The following is an 18253-nucleotide window of genomic DNA, read 5'->3' as shown; positions in this document are numbered from 1 at the left end:
ATATTTTATATTATGTTATGGAATTTTATAACTATTTAAATAAAAATCCAAGTACTACTCCTAGCCTTATAATTAATAATGTTGTTGATGAGGTTTTATTTTATTTAGGTATAGGTACCTCGTTATCAGCAGTCAGTTGATAAGCTATGTAGGTGAACCGAACTGAGTGCAAAGAAACCAAAACTATAACGCAAGATGTTTTTGCATTTTAACTTTTAATTTGAATGCATTTTTTATTTAAAAAATAATATACTGGTTAATGATTGATCATTAGGTATACTTGAAGTTATAATCACTGAACTGTACCAATATTTGATCAATATTTATCAGGATATAATATAGATTTTTATATATACATTGTAATATATATACATTGTTTTTAATGTAAACAAGTCAAATAAATTTCAAAACCCGCGACCTCGTTTTTTGCTGACGGCCGTCTTGAATTATAAATTTGACATAGTGAATAGTACTTTACTTTGTTTTTACTAGTCATACCCATATTGAAGGTGTTGATGAAAAAATATTTTTCATCAAACATAGCGAAAAATCAGCGCAGGCTTTCAAATAATAAAAACCGGATTGCAATCAGTCGATCCGTGTGAAAGCTAAGATTAACTTTAACAACTAACTTTTAGAACCCCCACTTAAAGGAGGTGTCTTTTTACGTCGGGGTTTTAAATCGACTGTAGATCGTTTCCCACTCTAACAGAACAATAGTAATTGACTTTTGTATTTTATTAGCTGTAATAAGTTGCATCGGAGGGAGGGACTAAATGCCCTCGTACTTAATTATATCATAAATTGAAAACAATAGTATATATACATATATAATTATTTTCAGCACATTGTTACTTCAATAAAATACTTTACGGTTTCTATTTTGTTACATTATTTATTTAATTATTTTATGGATGAATAAAGAAGTTATTCGTACAGTTCCCGGATCAATCCATCTGGGATTTAGTAAGTTTGATTTACTTACTATGTTAGATTATGAATTTAAAATTATAATTTTATCGATATAACTAATAAGAAAATAGCGGCCTTTTCAATGTCTACAACATAACCGAGAGAACAGGGTTATTTTAAAACACGATTCATATTGATATAGGTACTAGGTTATTATAATTTATAGGAAATGTAACTACGAAAATGTTTATGTTTTCTCTTAAAAAAAATATTCAAATTTATGAAGTACATCTTCAAATTTTGAGGAGCTTTAGATCAACAATAGTTACTCTGCATTATTTACAAGAGAACCCTTAAATTTTCTCTCAGCTCATATTATTATTATAAAAAATACGTTTATATATCGCTGTTCGCTACAAAGATTATAAAATACATACTCTACCCATATTTTTGGGTGCGATATCATAATACATATTTTTTAAATTGCACTGACTCGCTCGAGGTTTATCTTTTTCGTTTCGATAGATAAGGTTAAACTATGCTATATTAAAATACATAGCCTACCATCGTTTTGAGAACCTCTGATAAAATACCTTTGTATATTAAATCACACTCTAGCAGCTATCACAATTTAATATTATTCTTATACTGAAGAAGACTACTTTGATTTTATGATAAAATACCTACATATATTATAAACAGCTAGCTAGGTAAGTATAGTTTAGAATAAAAATATATTTAAAATTTAAAAAAAAAAGAATGTGAAAAATGAACTACTACCAATTAATCGAAATATGTAATGTTATAATTTTTCCGCCAATGTTATTTTTATCTAATTCTTACATAGGTAGTATAAAGCTAAATAAGTTATTTATGTGTGACATTTAAAAAAAGGAGACTACGTTGAAAAGACATACGTTTATTTAAGATGATTAGTGATTTATTTTCCTTCCTGCATTAGTAGGAATGACGTAATGTGTAGGTAAGCCAGATTCGAGATGCGGACTCCTTCGACTTTCAAGGCTGACAGAAATATTCAAGGACCATTTTAATTGATGCCGAAGCTTTAAGTTTGTACTTACTTAAGTCATAGTGCGATATTTGTTATGGTGCATTTATCATAGTATACGAACTCTTAAAGTCTATTTTATCTGATAAAACAAACTCGTTTATTTGTTTATTACGTACATCTTAATAAAACGAATTATCATATTGTTTTAATCCAATATAGTACGTGTAAAATGAAAAATTTGAAATAATAAATTTTAGTGTTCAAATTTAAATAAATATCATATTATTACTATCCAAGCACATTTTATTTACTCTAGGTCTAATTAGGTACTTACATTTGATACAATAAATCCATATCAGTAGAATAAGAAAATAATCTGGATGTAAAGTTTGATTCACATCTTAGATCACAAAGTTTATGCGTAAAATAAATATCTTATAAACTGAATATAATTTGCTCAAAACACGTCTATTAGTCCGAATGTATGCGGCGGTGACTGACACGATACTACAATACAATAGTTGATTGAAACGAAACGCATCTTTTTGCTGTACTAATAAAGTTCAGTTTTGTTTAATAGGCTTTTGCTATTGAGTACATGAAATGACATACCATAGGAGTAAGAGAGATCGCAACATCACTTCTGTTTCTGCGTACTGAGACATGTAAAAAAATCTTACGTAACGCCTAACGACTTAACCATTCCATGTGCCTTCATAGCAATGAAGAGGTAAAGTAGCGCCATCTTGTGTGAATTTGATATGTTGTCATATATATTTTGTAGGTTGGTTCCTTTCAGAATTCAGATAGCTTTAAAGCTTATCTCCTGAATATAATCGCGACATCTAGGGAAAAATTCGCTAAGTAGTTTAAATTTACATTATTATATCGTTGGTTACTTTGGATGGCATGATATTAAAAAATCTGAAACAATCCATATTCCATATTCTGTACAAATCATATGTAACTGAAAATTTCGTTTGTTTTAGCGCGTATCTCAGAAACTAGTTACTATTTTACGTACGTGATCCCTGAGAGTTATGGGCTATATAAATATATTATGTACCACGGCCAGAGGTAGAAGTTCTTATAATAAGTACTCTAAGTAGACATTTACTTTGGTTATTTACAATGTTTAGAATTGACTAATTATAACAATATTCAAGATAAGTAATAATGTTTATTGGTTAAACAATTATTCAAGGAATACCTAGAATCGAGTAGGTAAATATCAGGAGCTTTTCTAGAAAAATATAGTTTTAACTATTCTTACAATACCTAGACATAACATTATTTTATTTATCTAGATTTTAAATACAAACATATAAGCAGATAAACTTAAAAGAACGATAATTTCGAGAATATCGATGGCCTTAAAATTATCTTAGGCTATATAAAAAAAGAATACAATTTATTATATTTAATTAATTTTTTTTCACATGTAAAGTTAATAAAAAGAGCTAGTTAATGTACGATATCAAGAGATTCTTATATTTTTTACAATTTATGAGTTATTTTTTTACAATGATTAAAAAACTTTTTAACATTGATACGATTTGTGAATCATTATTTAAGGAATATTTATCAGTAATATACTTATTAGTAACAATTGGTAACAATTATTATAATATTTCAAGTATATTGTTACACTTGTCTAAACCAAAGACATCCACTACGGCTACTATCCACCTGAAATAATTGGAAATTGGTGAAATAGCATGTTGTGTATACCATGTTTGTGCAAATAAATTCAAAATTCATTTGTTTGTATTTAATTCATAATTATGAATTATGAATTAAATACAAACAAATGAATGCAACTAAAAAAGTAAATTAACTTTTTTTCTACTTTTTTACCTTTTCAGTACGTTCTGCGCGCTGTTTACTTTGGACTAAAATACTGCTAAAGATATATTCGGTTATCATTTGGTAAATCTAACTCATTTGAATTATATTGTTTCCAATATCTATAGGTACTCTATTCCTTTCGGAAAGTCTCGCAGAATCGGAGTAATAACTAATAATAATAATGTACTTCAATGTTGAGTCCAGGCTTGTGGAATTGCTGTATTGGATAAAGTGTGACCTTAAATCATTCGTTATTTTATAAACAATCTTAGTTTGTCCGATCCAATTGTTGAAATTTATAATAAAAGCGATTCAATTTATATCCATTATTATTTAACTCACCCATTACATTCCAACTTCGTTAAATCGTTTTAAATAATCTAATATTAACATTCATAAGAATAATACTGGTTATCACTTAATTGTCATAAATAAACTAAACCACGCAGTCTTTAAAGTTGAGTCAACAGAACATGTAGGGTCTAACGCATATAGGACATCGATCTGATGCAACAAGACATCTTCTCAGACAGTCGGCGTGGAAGAAATGAGCGCAAGGAGTCACTCGAGCTGATTTCATAGCTCCTAGACAAACAGCACACACATCTTCCAAAGTCGACAGCTCTTCTACGGTCGCTCGTCGAAACCTGGCTAGAGAGTCACACGCCTCGTTTAATTTAACCAACACATCCCCGAGTCTGTGTCTTCCGTGCACATAAACACAAATATATGCAACGAGCAACGCGAGCCTCCAGCGCTCGTGCCAGGCAAGAGCTGGCACCAAAGGTACTGCAATCGCAGTCGTGATACCTCTTGCCCAAACTCCACAATATAATGCCTCCATTCCTTCTAATCTTTCTAATTTCATAGCAGACAGCGCCAATGGCCATAGCTCCAAGAATGTTCTTTCAGTTAATAAATAGTAAGTTCCTGTAATGAGAGTGTAAAGCAGAGTTGGCCTGAAATGTTCCAATCCTTGTTCTAAACCCAGTGTAAGGAGAATAAAAGTCATCGTTACGATAAATGTGACAGCTTTTGTCCATTCAAGTACTATTTTTGTAGCCGACATTGCAAGGTGCTTAACACGGGAGTGCCGAGTAACATTGACGTAGGGCGACCAGTCTTCTTTAGTGCATATTTCTTTTATGTAATTCACTGAATATGTGATCACATTGTAGAACATGAGCGAGTAGAGGCAGGTTAGCTTGCCGCGAGATACGAGGAGGCGGTCACATGCAGTGAAGATCAGCAACTGTAATAATTCATAAATTTAACATAATTTCTCACAAGATCCTTTAAGGAACAGTAAATATAACACTTTTAAAAGACACTCATTCAAATGTGAATGCCAAAGAATACAGGGTCAATTTTTTTTTTACTTCATATACCAAAAAAATTAATGAAAAAAAATCTTAAGATTCAAAAAGTAACTCCAAAATCGTATAGTAATAATTACGAATTAATCTTCGCACCTGGCTAATCATTGTCGAGAGATTATTCAGTTGCAAAAAAACACGTTCTGCGCGGTCGATAGGGGAGTATGCAGTTTTGAGGACGTAGAGGATTCTTGCCACCGGAGATCGCAGCCTACGCGCTATCTCTGAAAAATATACATCTTTAATTAATGTATCATGAGTAACTAAAACTGCCCAACCGATTTTTTGCTAAAGCTTTGGTAGAGCTGAACTTTCGTGGTAGTATGTACCATAGATAGTTAAAATATGTACCTACATTCGCTTATGTAATTATATTAAGAAAACATACTTATTATTTATATAATATTGGTTATATAAGGTTTGTGAATTGTATGGAGATATGTACAGCTGCACGCGTTATTCCATTGTAATCCGCAAAAGCTGGAGAGAGAGCAAATTGATACTGATATTTAATAAATTTGCATAATATCCTTTATATATGAATTAAAAAAAAATATAGTTTTGGTTTTTCTTATTCAAGTTTATTTTTTATTTAATCGTTAAACGTCACTTTCTATTGTCCATCAGAATAGCAACTTTCCGAGTGAACTGATTTGCATAAATTATTTCTCATTTATAAAAATCTTGACTATAATATTGGACGCGTAATGCAATAAGTAACAAAGACAAATGTTATTTTAATCAGCTACTCATATATTATTAGATTTACCCTTCTATTAACGTACGTAAATAACTTATTCTTTAAGAAAGAATGGTATTCCATGTTAATAATAAAAATGTTCTTAAAATCAATCAACATTACTTAGTTACACTAGTTTTATTTATAATACATAGTAGTTTATAAGTTTTATGTAGTTATTGTTTGTATTTTACTCGTAAATGGTGTCTTACAGTTGTTGTTGAAGAAATTATAGTAATCCTACTTCCTACTAATATTATAAATGCGAAAGTTTGTAAGGATGTGTGCGTGTTTGTTGCTCTTTCAGGCAAAAACTATTGAACCGATTGCAATGAAATTTGGTACCTAAACAGCTGGACAACTGGAATGACATATAGGCAACTTTTTATCCCGATATTCCTACGGTATATGGACTTAGACGGGTGAAACCGCAGGTCGCAGATAGTAATATACAAAAACGGCAAATATAAGGCTTACTACTTATAATAGATAAACTGTTTCACAAAATCTATGCAAAAACTACAATGGTAGCTTGAATTTCTATTACAAAAAGAAATTATGGTAGGTGAAACTTAAAACATGTACTTTTCTATACTTCTTAATATTTATATCTACTAATGCTAGTATAAAATTTAAGAGTTTCTTTGTTTATTTGAACGCTGTAATCTCAGTAACTACTGGACCAATTTTATAAATTCTTTCACCATCGGACAAACATGCGTGATCACTAGTGCTGTACACTGTATAATTATGTCAAATGTACCACATCAATTGCCCACTGAACAACCTACAGCCTACAACCCGCAGCCGGAGCGGACAACAAGTGATAACTAAAACTATTATTTTATATAATATTAAAAATTCGTGTTTCCCTTTTGAATAATCTCCATCATTATCACTGCCCTGACATCCCTTAGGAAAATAGGAATATAAAAAGGCAACTCTTTCCAAAGCAAATCAGTTCAGAGCTGGACTCCTTAGAAAGAAATAACTCAGCCCACTCCATAGTTTCTCTGGTAAGTTTAAAAATTCAGTTTATTTTTTTACTATCTACATCCTTCCTAAAAGGTACATCAATACTTGCATCGCATTGATTTTCATAATTATTGTATGGCTTAAAAACAACCAGTTACCTACCTAACCTACTTTTTAGATTTAATTAAAATTCAATATAGATAAACCAAAAATGTCAACTATTAGACACAACATGTAACGAGGGAGCTATTAAAATTAAATTTTTAATATATGACGGTATATTTATTTCTTCAAATAATACTTATTATTAAAAATAAATGAATACTAGCTATTTTAGACCATAAAGATGATGATCAATGGCGTAAATTGTCTTAAACATTTCACAATAAAAAGAAAAGTTAAGCCATCTACAAAGTGTTTGTATAAGTCTCAAAAATATAAGTAAAAGCCCGACTGACGCACATATGCTGGCGGCCAGCCAGTTTCCGTCGCCCCATTCAGCTTCATCGACAATGACCTGACTCTCGCAATAAATACATCTATGTGTAAACAAATATCGTACGTTACAATTGTTTTTTATACATATATACAATCGTTAATAATAATGTTTAATCATTTATCACATTCTGTACGACTAGGTATGTCTAATACCTAGAAAATTGTCTCTGTCTTTGAAGAATTCAATATTAATATACCCATTTACTCACAGAAACTCTTTGTGAAATATTTCACAGAAAATGTCAAAGATGATTCCTAAGCACTCACGCACATTCTGTGTCGTATAGTTTTCCTATATTAGAGACTAAGTTTTTTCTACCTTGAAATGAATTAATACAATACATTTTGGCACATATTTCCAATGTTTAAGAGATTTTCAACGTCTTGCCAGTTCGATTTCAGACAATTTTATACTGCCGTGACCTTATTATTCACTGTAATTGTTATTCTTAAATGATATGTCAAGGTATTATTTTAATAACACTTCAATAGGGATAAAATTACAGTAGGACGGTATATGTACCTAGCATATACCTTCGGGCTACATATATATATACATACATATAGGTTTAAGGTACAAACTACAAATATAACATTAAAAAATTCTAATATACTGAATCATAATTCAATGGATTCGACTACAATTTTTTATCATTTTATGATCGCGTTTAAGATTACGGAGGCGGGACGCATACATAGGTCAGGTTGGCACACCCCCATGTTTACAGTTTGTTTTTTGTTTGTTTCTCTATTTTCGTGTTTTACGTATCACAGTCCATTCAATAATATTTACCAGCAAAATACCACCACTATTAAAATGTTCCTGCTATCTCATTACGCTTATTAAGCTCTTTGTTATACGTTTTGCGATATCTACTGAGAATATCGTTTTACTAACATCTTTATTTACGACTCATACTTACTTTGCGCAAATTTCACGACGGCCGGATACCATCTTGCTGGATATCGATAGTTGGCGGAGATGAGGACAGGAACCACAAGGCATGTGTATGCGGCCATAAGCCAGGCTCCCCCTAACGCCACCAAGAGTCCCCGTGGCGCCCAGTAGGGCAGTAACAGTACTAACGATATGAGCCACACTGAAATATACATTGGTGTCATATAAAATATTAGTCGCTAATCCAAGATAACAATGTTGAGAGAGCTTATATCCGTCATAACGGTTACATCCACGTCGTTCACGTGGGATTTTTTCAGAATGATCAAACTACAAACCTATGTCCATATATAAATAAAAAATCATTTTGATAAATTCATTTGATAGAATAAACTTAGTTCAAACAGTGACTTTTTTATTTAGAGAACTTTTATTATTTATTTTTATACCAGTCATCCCTTCTAAACAAAATCTCCGATGCGAATAATTTAAAGTGAAGTATTGAAGATGAAGTCAATTTAAATTAATATCAAAGGATAAGAATCATCCTGATATAAATTTCATAGCTATTGGACCATCCTTCGTCATACCATTGCTATTGTAGAGATATAATTCTGACTCATGAAATCTGATTAAGCTTTCTAACTGATGAAGTAATTTTTCCAAATTGGTTAAATAGATTTTGATTTAAATCGTAACACACAATCAAAAACATAAAAAAATCAAATCTTTCCTCTCATAATACGTATTATTTTAGATATTTTAACATTAGATACACGACGCCAAAACAACGCAAAAGATTATACACATATGTCATAAATACAATTTAATAATACGCAAATGGAAATCTAGACTAGCATCTCGTTAAAAAGTATTGTTTGAATAAAATGTATGGAAAAAAATTTGTATACATACCGATATTCGCTATTTTATCCTCGGATTTTATTTGAATTTTCGAGAAAGAATCACTTCTTATTCGACCGCGAACACGTGAAATCATACCCATTTCAAAAATAAAAAGTGACTAAACAATAAAACAGCCTTTTATTGAGCCTTATATTTCAAAAGATTTTTTTTTTCGTAATTTATAACACCAACTTTTCAAGATTGTTTTCTCAATACGCCTGGATTGAGCGAACTATGTCATATGAATGCGCACTACTTAGGCGGCAGGCCGGGCGGGCGGCGTTGGCGCTCAGACTGACCCATGATCACATGCAATGTGCCAATTTATTTCAGTTATTTTTCATATACTCTAACTATCAATATAAACTTCGGCATACAAAATATGTCTTTATATACTTATGCGTTCAACTCCGACATTTGTTGTTCTTCAATACTGAGAAAATACTTTGGACATTTTATATAAAAAATAATGTATGTGTTGCATACGTCATTGCCTCTTGAGGAAAATTTTATTTTTGATGCATATTTTTTACATGTGTAATGAACCCTGAAGGTTCAATGATATCGGAGAGAGATATGTGTACTGTGAAATGCACATGTTATGTTAAATTAAGTTTATAATTTCGTGATCGACATATTTTCATAGTTTACCAAAGATAAGTAGCACCTATTTCATTCATAATAATTTAAAAATCGTTGTATACATATTCCAGGACTCTGAAAATGCATCAATTTCTTTATATTCTGCTAGCAGCCAGTACATCATGCATGGCTCATTACAGAGGTTACGAGAGCCGTAATCTCATCGAGAGAGAAGAACCCCACTCTGTAGATGGGTAATAGATGATAGAAAATTAATCGATGTCTGTGGGCTCAAGCTTCGGTTTTTGATTTGCAATTTATTTACTATTAATTCAAAATACAAAAAAAAAATCATTTTTGTTTTTATTTATGTTCTTTTGAGCTTTTTTTAAACAGGGTCATATTACAAAGCGACAATTTGTAGCAGATTGATTCATTGTAAGTAGAAATATTTTAATTAAAATACATTCCTACAACTTAAATACTAATATCAGAGATAACATAACATTATACTAGCTAATCATAATTTATGGAATTCAAAACCAATACTGACATAACAACAATATTCATATATTACAATATTCATATTCTAGACAATTGGTAGGTTCCAATTAACAATCCTAACCTAAAGTCTAAACAATAAATATTATGCGATTTTATCTCAACTCTGGTCGTGAGCATGCAGGCTAATATGTCAAAAGCGGTTCAAATTAAGTTTAATAAGTATGTATCCATGCTTACAGAACTTTAGTAGAATGTCCTGTTTGCGAAAGCAGTCTATCGTGGTTACCTAATCATGAAGAATGTAACATCGTAAAAGGAGAAAAAAGATACAAGAAGTGCGAGAGAGGAACCTATATCAATGAAGTATGCGGAGGCCGCCGGGATTGCTACCGAGTGAGTCACATTTAATTTTCTCATTTCTTCATTGTAATTACAAATTATGCGCATATATCTTAGTAAACTTAGTAATATTATATATGTAAAGAAACTTTGTCACCTCTTCAGGCCTAAACTACTAACTTAGGATTTGGATAAGACATATGCCAGTATATATTATTATATTTTGGGTTACCACTTGCACTTTTTCTTTTACTTTATAATTCTACTAAGTAATATTTTAAATGGGAAAGTAGACTGTCCGTCTGTCTGTCTGTCTGTCTGTTTCACGCCGCAATTACTGAAAGACACAGATTGAAACCCAAGTGAAAACATGGGATAGTTTTTACCCCGCAAGAACGGTAACTATGCGGATAAATCCCCGAGACTGTGTATCCATTCCTTGGACTGCATACTACGTAAAAAACTTACCCTTTTTCGAGCTCTAAAACGCTTTGTGTAATTAATATTTCATACTATATTTACAACAGGGCCCGGGTGAACATTGTACGGAAAAAATGGACTACGATATGTATGGACAGAAGTGCGCCCATGGCTATTACTGCGACAACAACTTCAACGTTTGTACTGGACTGGGCTTCGCCGTTGACAGCCACGTGCGTTGGATCCTGAACCACCCTTACCGCTATCCCCTGCGATCGCAAAACGACGAAGATTCTCTGAACCCGAAACCTCTAATGCTACTCGCCTAAAATACCCCTGAATTGAAACGAAATGTTACCAATTATGCTGAAATTTTTCGAATATAATTCAAAATTGTATTATAAATAAATGACATTGAATGTCCATCTCAAATGTATTTTTATTGAATATCCAAAATTTATCTAGTTTGATACTTTCATAAAGGCTACTATTGATTGACTGTAATCTTACACGTATTATTTATCTATTTTTCAAGTACGAATATGCTTTAGTTATTATGAGGGATTTTCTGCGTCCCATCTATATGAAATGGTTTTAAGATCGATCTTCACAAGTTCACCAAAAGCCACCAATTTAAAACCAATCCATGACTAATTAGATATTTTTCACGTAATATAGAAGAAAAGCACTTGGTAGTGGTTGTTAGTAGTACCAGTATATGGAGGATAGAGGAAAGGAGAATCATCTGTGTACATGAAAAAGTGTCCATCGCCGAAATGCATCAAATTAGGGTGGCGTCACATTAGCATCAGGGTGAACTTTAAAGGAACTTAAAAAATCAATAAACGTACCATTTACAGTTCAGCAAATAAAATCACTCCAGCTACACGTTTTCTCATAATTAATCTTAAAGGATATATTTACTACATCATTTTTTACTACGCGAGCAGTTGACATTTTCAATAAATAACTACTTTAGTCGACAAGAATATAAAATTTTTCAACGGGGTGTACTTCAATTCGCTTATAATTGCTACATTCATACCATACCCTGTATCTACACCACCGGAAGGTGGAAGGTTTTTGAACTGTTATTTACAGCTTACAGCTGGACACTACTTTTAATTTTCTACCATATGAGATGACTCTCCTTATCTCTACCCTTATATACCAGTACCAGGTCATCTGCATAATTTAGAACTCTGTCAATATGACAGCCGAGTTTCTCTCTACAAGTGCCTCTATCAAATCATTTTTGTAAAGGGTGAAAGGCGACATTAAATCTTCCTGACTTTCCCCGCCTTCCAACCCATACTGCTCCGATAAAACCGCAGTACATCTTACCTGATCGTCCTGACTTGCATAGCAACATTTTAATACTATAACACGTTCCTTGTGCCATTAATTTATCTGTACTTTACATTGTTGCGTTTCAGGGCGCTTAAAACCTTATCCTATACCAGACATTAAGCTGGCACGAGGCGTATAAAGCCCCACCTAGTTTACTAAATACGTAAGTAGGTACGTAGGTTTGACTTTTGAATTATTATAATCAATGAATTGGTTAACCGATCCGCCGCCGCCCGTAGTTAGGTTAATAAGTTTAGATTCTCTTAGTAAAATGAAATGTGGGTTGTCATGCACCCCGTACCACACTGAATATATATATATATATATATATATATATATATATATATATATATATATATATATATATATATATATATATATATATATATATATATATATATATATATATATATATATATATATATATATATATATATATATATATATATATATATATATATATATATATATATATATATATATATATCGATATAATTTCATTGTATTTTTATTTTAACTTTCTTTAGGATTTAAATCCAATATCTAAATAGCACATCTCATATATATAGTTGTCTCCTTCATAAATTACAACAGATAGATGTTACGCATCCAGGCACGACGGTTAACTATAAGTTTTTCATTAGCGCAGACAATTAGAAATTAGGCGTGACACGGACAAGTTGTATCAGGCCCTGTTTCATTCAACAATGTTTGCATTCAACGTGTTAATGAGTAAACTAGACACTACGGCTTTCTTAAATTTACTCGTTAGAATCTCGATTTAGTTAAGTTTTGAGTAGAAGATTTTCCTTAATTCCTTTATAAGTAGTTCTAGTACCCATCTCTTCAATGGTCAAATCACAAGATTGTATTCATAATAATTCATTGCTTCACCATTAGAAGCAAATCTGAAGAGAAGAAATATTTTTAGGCTTTTGTTTGGCTTTAAAAACAAAAAAATCAATTAAACTGTAGTGATACAAAAAATTTAGAATAAAAAATAAAAGTGAAACTATTAACTAAATAAAGTAGCCACTAAGCCTTAGCTGCACAGATTAAGAACTTTTTAGCTGCAACCACAGAGTAAGTAATATACTAGTTGCAACATTGATTTCAGTAACTGTACTGTAATGATTGGAGCGTCAGTACATACATAAATATACTAAAAATATATTAAAACAAGTAAATAAATACGTAACAAGGAAGTAATCTAAATATGTATAAAATAAAACAGTATAATGAGTCTTTTAATAATCGACTTTAATACTGTTAATGTAAGAAAAATTAGCTGTCGCCTATTGATTGAAATCCAGACAAAATTTGGATTGATGTGTTTTGTATTTAGTTTTATGGCATTCGATACCTCACAAATAATAAATTTTATAAAGAATGGAAAAAAAAATCCCGACTCGTTATTTCTATTTTTTATCACATTTTTGGAATGCTTTGTTTATGTTTCGATAATCTCCTTAGAGTTGACTTTGTTGGGAAATGGGAAGCTAAATAAGGGCGCGTATCGCACAGATTCGAATCCCGCAACCCACGCTCTTTCCGCCTCAGTTTGAACGAAGCGTAAATTCTGTGCTGTTTTTGTCATCGTGACAGTTGACATTAAAAATTACTCGCTTGCGGCTTCATGAATATCTCCTTTGTGTAATGTTTTTGTTGCGCGGGTTTTGCTGTTGATCGGGGGTTTCCGATATTTTTTTATTTTTTGTTTTTTGTTAATATCTGTCTCTTTCTAAATCAAGTGTTACAATTCATTGTAAAAGATTTAGTCTGTAAGTGCAAAAAGGCTTCATATCATTATGATAGACACTTAAATACGTAATCCACTTGTATATATTTTGTTAAACAGTGCGAATTCAAATAATGGAGGTAGCACCGATTTTACCCGAGTAAGTAACTTAATATACCTATTATTCTTTATATTTATTTTTTTATCCTGAATGCGTCAATCGACAACTGTAATCGATAATGCAAGTTATAAATAAAAGACTGAACATTTATTGTTTTCTTAAGCATCTACTTAGATACAACACACACTAGAAACATTTTATTTTTACAAATCTCACTTGGGATCGGTAGAGGGGATTGAATCAATCTCATGGATTTTATTCAACCAGGGAAGGGTGGGTCAAAAATACCAAAAGAACACCTTATGTAATTAATGGACCTCCTCTTTTGAATATAAGTTTTAAATTTTGCACTACTAAATAGTTTAATTTAATATTTACAAGAATTCTATGGTAAAAGCATACACTTTGACCTATATATGATTTATTTACACTAAAAAAAACCAGAACAAAGGCATTTAAATTTTATTTAATGAATATGTGGATGAAGAAAATCCATGGAATGTTGTTGCTGAAGAACTACAGAACAGTGCTTTGGCATTATTATTATAGTATATTATATAAAAATGAAATATAAAATCGACATGATTGTATAAAAAATAATAGCAAAAGAAATTCTTGCATGCTTTTCTCTGTAAAATCTGCTTTTCAAAGTGGTGGTTAATATTAAATTATGTATTTTGATCATTAAAAAATGTTTCCGAGGGAAGTCTAATTGAAAGAATAAATGTGTGAGTTTTGCATTTATTGTCAATTAATATTTTGCAGAAAATCACACTGCCCTGTGTGCGGTGTGATTGACGAATACTATGATGAGTTTGCTGGTATTAATCATGAAGATACTCCCAAACATCTGTGCAATGTAATATTGCGTAACTATATAATGAACAAGTAAGTAAAAATACTGAACATTTAATATATTTTTCGCTTGTAATGCAGAGGTATTTAATAAACTTTCCAAGATATGGTTATTGTTAATGATGAAGAAATTTTTTTTAATACTCTCATAAATTATCAAATTGTTAATTTATCAAATCAAAATAACAATCCACACTAATATTTAGAAGGCAAAGTCTATCTCTGTGTCTCTCCTCTCCTCTGACACAGCTTAACCACAGCACAATTTTGGATGGAATTGGGCATGGAAATAGTTAAGTCTCAGGATTAGATCAACATATAACAACACTCAAGCAACTGCTCATTTTGCAGTGAAACAGAGTTAGTGTTAAAAGGAGAGAAGTGAATTACATTTTGTTACAACATCTAAATATTTAATTCTACTTGATACTAATTTTGCAACCTTATTGTGTGTCATTAGTATGAAAGACAATCTAAGCCAAGATGGTTTGAAGATTTAAATACTTTATACTATTTATTTAATTATAGATCATACTTCAGTAAGAACAAATATGGTGTATTAATATTTGGTAATGCTGAAAGTCTACCACTGGGAGATGCGCCTGTTATGAAAATTAAAGAAAGTGATCATCATAAAATGAGATTATTTGTATGTATTCTATTTTATTGTTTTTTTTTATATCAATCAATGCAATTAAGAAAGGTAAAAATCTTTTTACTTTTCAACTTCCTCTCAGTTTGGATACATTATTTTAAAATTGTATTCAGAGCCATACATTTTTTTTTCAAACGATTAAACACATAGAACAATTAAAAAAATACAAAACAGCTACTTGATGGGAGTTGATGCCTGTTTATAATTCATTAATAAATAATGAATCATTAATGTACAAATAAAAACATGTAATTAGTTTGTTTAACTAACATGAAATTTGTTTTGATAAGAAGGAAGGAAAAATTATGAATTAAATATGAACATTTATATCAATTGACTGAAAATTTTATCATTTCAAATTCAACAATATTAAAATAGAATTTTCTTCTGCATTTTTAGGTGAAACCAAATCAAGTTGTGAAATTTAGTTTTGATCTAGCCAATGACACGAGGAATGAAGACTTACTTGTTATTGGAGTGCAGTTAGCCCATCCTCAGCCACAGTTTAGACTAGTTCAAAATCCATTCATCTTTGGTCAAGAACCCAAAGTTATTAGCAGGAGTAAGTTAATTTATAATATTTATGTATTAAGACGTGTAGTTGTCCCTTGTACAGTGGTTAACACATGAGTGTAGAACCGAGGGGTCCTGGGTTCAAATACTGGTGAGGAGGCTTAAAGAAAAATGTTTCAGTTACACAGACGGCTGAGCACCTACTTGTCCATAAAGAAATCAATCAGTGAAACCGATGCATATCCTCTGCCCCATACCCCTCTAGAGACTTCACATTAAGAGGTGTAGCAAAAATTTTTATGGGGCAGCATGTAATCTTGTATGTTAACAGTTTTTATGCCATAAGCTGGCAACCGCTGGTGGGTTGCCTGATGGTAAACAATCACCACTGCCCATGAACATCGCGACCAGATGTAGTGCCTCTACGAATGGTCTGCTCGCTTTTAAGGGGAAAGGAATGATAACTGGAAAGGAGAAATGGAGTGAAGAAAATGAAACGGGTCTTTGGCTCTCCCACTCACCGTGCGAAACATGCATGCTACTATTTCATTCCGGTCTCCTGTGGGGTTGTGGTTGTTCCCCGATACGAACTGACCCAATTCGAGCCGAAGTGCGCTCGACTCCCTCATGAAGGGGAGTGCAGAATGCTATATTATATTTATTATTCATAAAACATGTTAAATCATTCTTATATATACACATCGGTAGATATGGCATATAAATATCAAATAAAAATTTATGGACAACTATGTACACAAACATAAAAACTCACAGATGTGAATTTCTTGTGAGGATCATATTTCATCATGAGATATTTTGAAAAAAAAAAATCGAATTTACATATTAAAATATATACAGGAATACACCTAATATTTTTTAAATAAGTTTACATTTAATTTGATTTTCGCCCGCGTGGTAAAAGAATTCTACGCGAATTTCGAGATAAAAACTATCCCATCTTATCCTTTGACGGGCCTCAAACTACATACTTTTGTACCAAATTTCATTCAAATCAGTTGGTTTAGGCGTGAAGAAGAGAGAAACAGACGACAGACTGAATAACTTTCTTATTTATCATCATAATCATAGAAATTTTTAAAAACAAGCTTAAATATTTTCGATCGATTAGATTTATTCATAGAAATTTTATCTTCAGTGGTTGATACTCAATGGCGTGTTCAGTAATTATAACGCAGCTATAAAGACATGAAATCAATTTGTATAAATAAAAAAAACAGCAGTTAACAGCAAAAGAAGAAATTTTTTATGCCGTTAGTTATGTTTTTTCAAATTAAAAATGTTCTGTAAAACAATGTGACAAAACCTCAGTATACTTTATATTGTACAAAGTCACAATGAAAATAAAAATCAGATAATATAAAACAATGACAGTTTAATCGTATTTAATAAAAATATTAGCGTTTGGAATTGTTTTATTTATAGAATGGGTTAAGGTTTTTAAGAATTTTAATTCATTACTCAGTTAAAGTATATTATGTTACTGATAAACCGTCCATAATAATAGAAATAAAAGTGAAATGGTCGTGAGTAACATTCTGAAATTATAATAAAATGAAACAATTATTTTATTAAATGTCACGGAACTGACTATATGAACTCACTATCACAAAAAAGCGTTTTGACTATGTCGTGCGCCTGTGTCGTGGGTGAAAGAAACAACCATTGAGAGCGCGAGCCCAACTTTTGTTTTACGCTTAGACCGGAAGAAGACGATTTCCTTTTAGATAAGCTCGAGCTTATCGAGTTCTGTAACATTCCAATATTTCCACTTATAGCGTATGCGGTATGAATGAGCATGAATGGATAAAAACAACTCACCAACACAACCATGACTCACATGTCAATAAGAAATATAACTAATATGCAATAAAAACTTGATAATTTAAATGAGTTCGAGTATCGACCACTGTGGGTCGAATATACCTAGTCTTGCCATAAATATTGTAATAAAGAAAAAAGAAAATTGTTAACTGCAAATAACATTTATTACT

At 31.3% G+C, this 18253-nt stretch overlaps 4 protein-coding genes across 4 annotated transcripts in view; 2 read left to right on the top strand and 2 right to left on the bottom strand.

The window, feature by feature from the left end:
* The window catches only part of LOC119828469, a 52468-nt gene extending 50025 nt beyond the window's left edge, over positions 1-2443 (bottom strand). The window contains exon 1 of the mRNA XM_038350627.1: positions 2259-2443. The gene's annotated coding sequence lies outside the window, so the exon portion shown is untranslated. The remainder of the gene's footprint in view (positions 1-2258) is intronic.
* A 1278-nt stretch (positions 2444-3721) lies between these two features.
* LOC119828468 lies at positions 3722-9469 on the bottom strand. The gene is made up of 4 exons (XM_038350626.1): positions 9174-9469; positions 8284-8460; positions 5245-5372; positions 3722-5024 (listed from the first exon to the last, which is right to left on the bottom strand). Exons 1-4 carry the CDS (start codon positions 9262-9264, stop codon positions 4236-4238), a joined length of 1185 nt encoding a protein of 394 aa, XP_038206554.1. The 5' UTR covers positions 9265-9469; the 3' UTR covers positions 3722-4235.
* LOC119828470 lies at positions 6847-11566 on the top strand. The gene is made up of 4 exons (XM_038350628.1): positions 6847-6903; positions 9878-10000; positions 10490-10643; positions 11117-11566. The coding sequence occupies exons 2-4, from the start codon at positions 9888-9890 to the stop codon at positions 11336-11338; spliced, it is 489 nt and encodes a 162-aa protein (XP_038206556.1). The 5' UTR covers positions 6847-6903; positions 9878-9887; the 3' UTR covers positions 11339-11566.
* A 2426-nt stretch (positions 11567-13992) lies between these two features.
* The window catches only part of LOC119828567 (putative helicase mov-10-B.1), a 15342-nt gene continuing 11081 nt past the window's right edge, over positions 13993-18253 (top strand). The window contains exons 1-4 of the mRNA XM_038350760.1: positions 13993-14257; positions 14984-15106; positions 15602-15722; positions 16128-16290. Of these exons, the coding sequence (XP_038206688.1) occupies positions 14232-14257; positions 14984-15106; positions 15602-15722; positions 16128-16290 (433 nt within the window). The 5' untranslated portion in view covers positions 13993-14231. The remainder of the gene's footprint in view (positions 14258-14983; positions 15107-15601; positions 15723-16127; positions 16291-18253) is intronic.

This window comes from Zerene cesonia, chromosome 8 (assembly GCF_012273895.1).
Source record: "Zerene cesonia ecotype Mississippi chromosome 8, Zerene_cesonia_1.1, whole genome shotgun sequence".
Classification (NCBI taxonomy): domain Eukaryota; kingdom Metazoa; phylum Arthropoda; class Insecta; order Lepidoptera; family Pieridae; genus Zerene; species Zerene cesonia.
This window is presented reverse-complemented; position numbering and strand designations above follow the sequence as displayed.

What these genes read in the sequence shown, in the direction of transcription:
- LOC119828468 (XM_038350626.1), bottom strand. Translation starts at nt 9,264, where the DNA reads ATGGGTATGATTTCACGTGTTCGCGGTCGAATAAGAAGTGATTCTTTC. An exon ending in GGATAAAATAGCGAATATCG is followed by an intron (nt 8,461 to 9,173) that starts GTATGTATACAA and finishes TGTATATTTCAG; the next exon opens with TGTGGCTCATATCGTTAGTA. An exon ending in TCTCGACAATGATTAGCCAG is followed by an intron (nt 5,025 to 5,244) that starts GTGCGAAGATTA and finishes GAATTATTACAG; the next exon opens with TTGCTGATCTTCACTGCATG.
- LOC119828470 (XM_038350628.1), top strand. Translation starts at nt 9,888, where the DNA reads ATGCATCAATTTCTTTATATTCTGCTAGCAGCCAGTACATCATGCATG. An exon ending in GAACCCCACTCTGTAGATGG is followed by an intron (nt 10,001 to 10,489) that starts GTAATAGATGAT and finishes CCATGCTTACAG; the next exon opens with AACTTTAGTAGAATGTCCTG. An exon ending in GCCGCCGGGATTGCTACCGA is followed by an intron (nt 10,644 to 11,116) that starts GTGAGTCACATT and finishes TATTTACAACAG; the next exon opens with GGCCCGGGTGAACATTGTAC.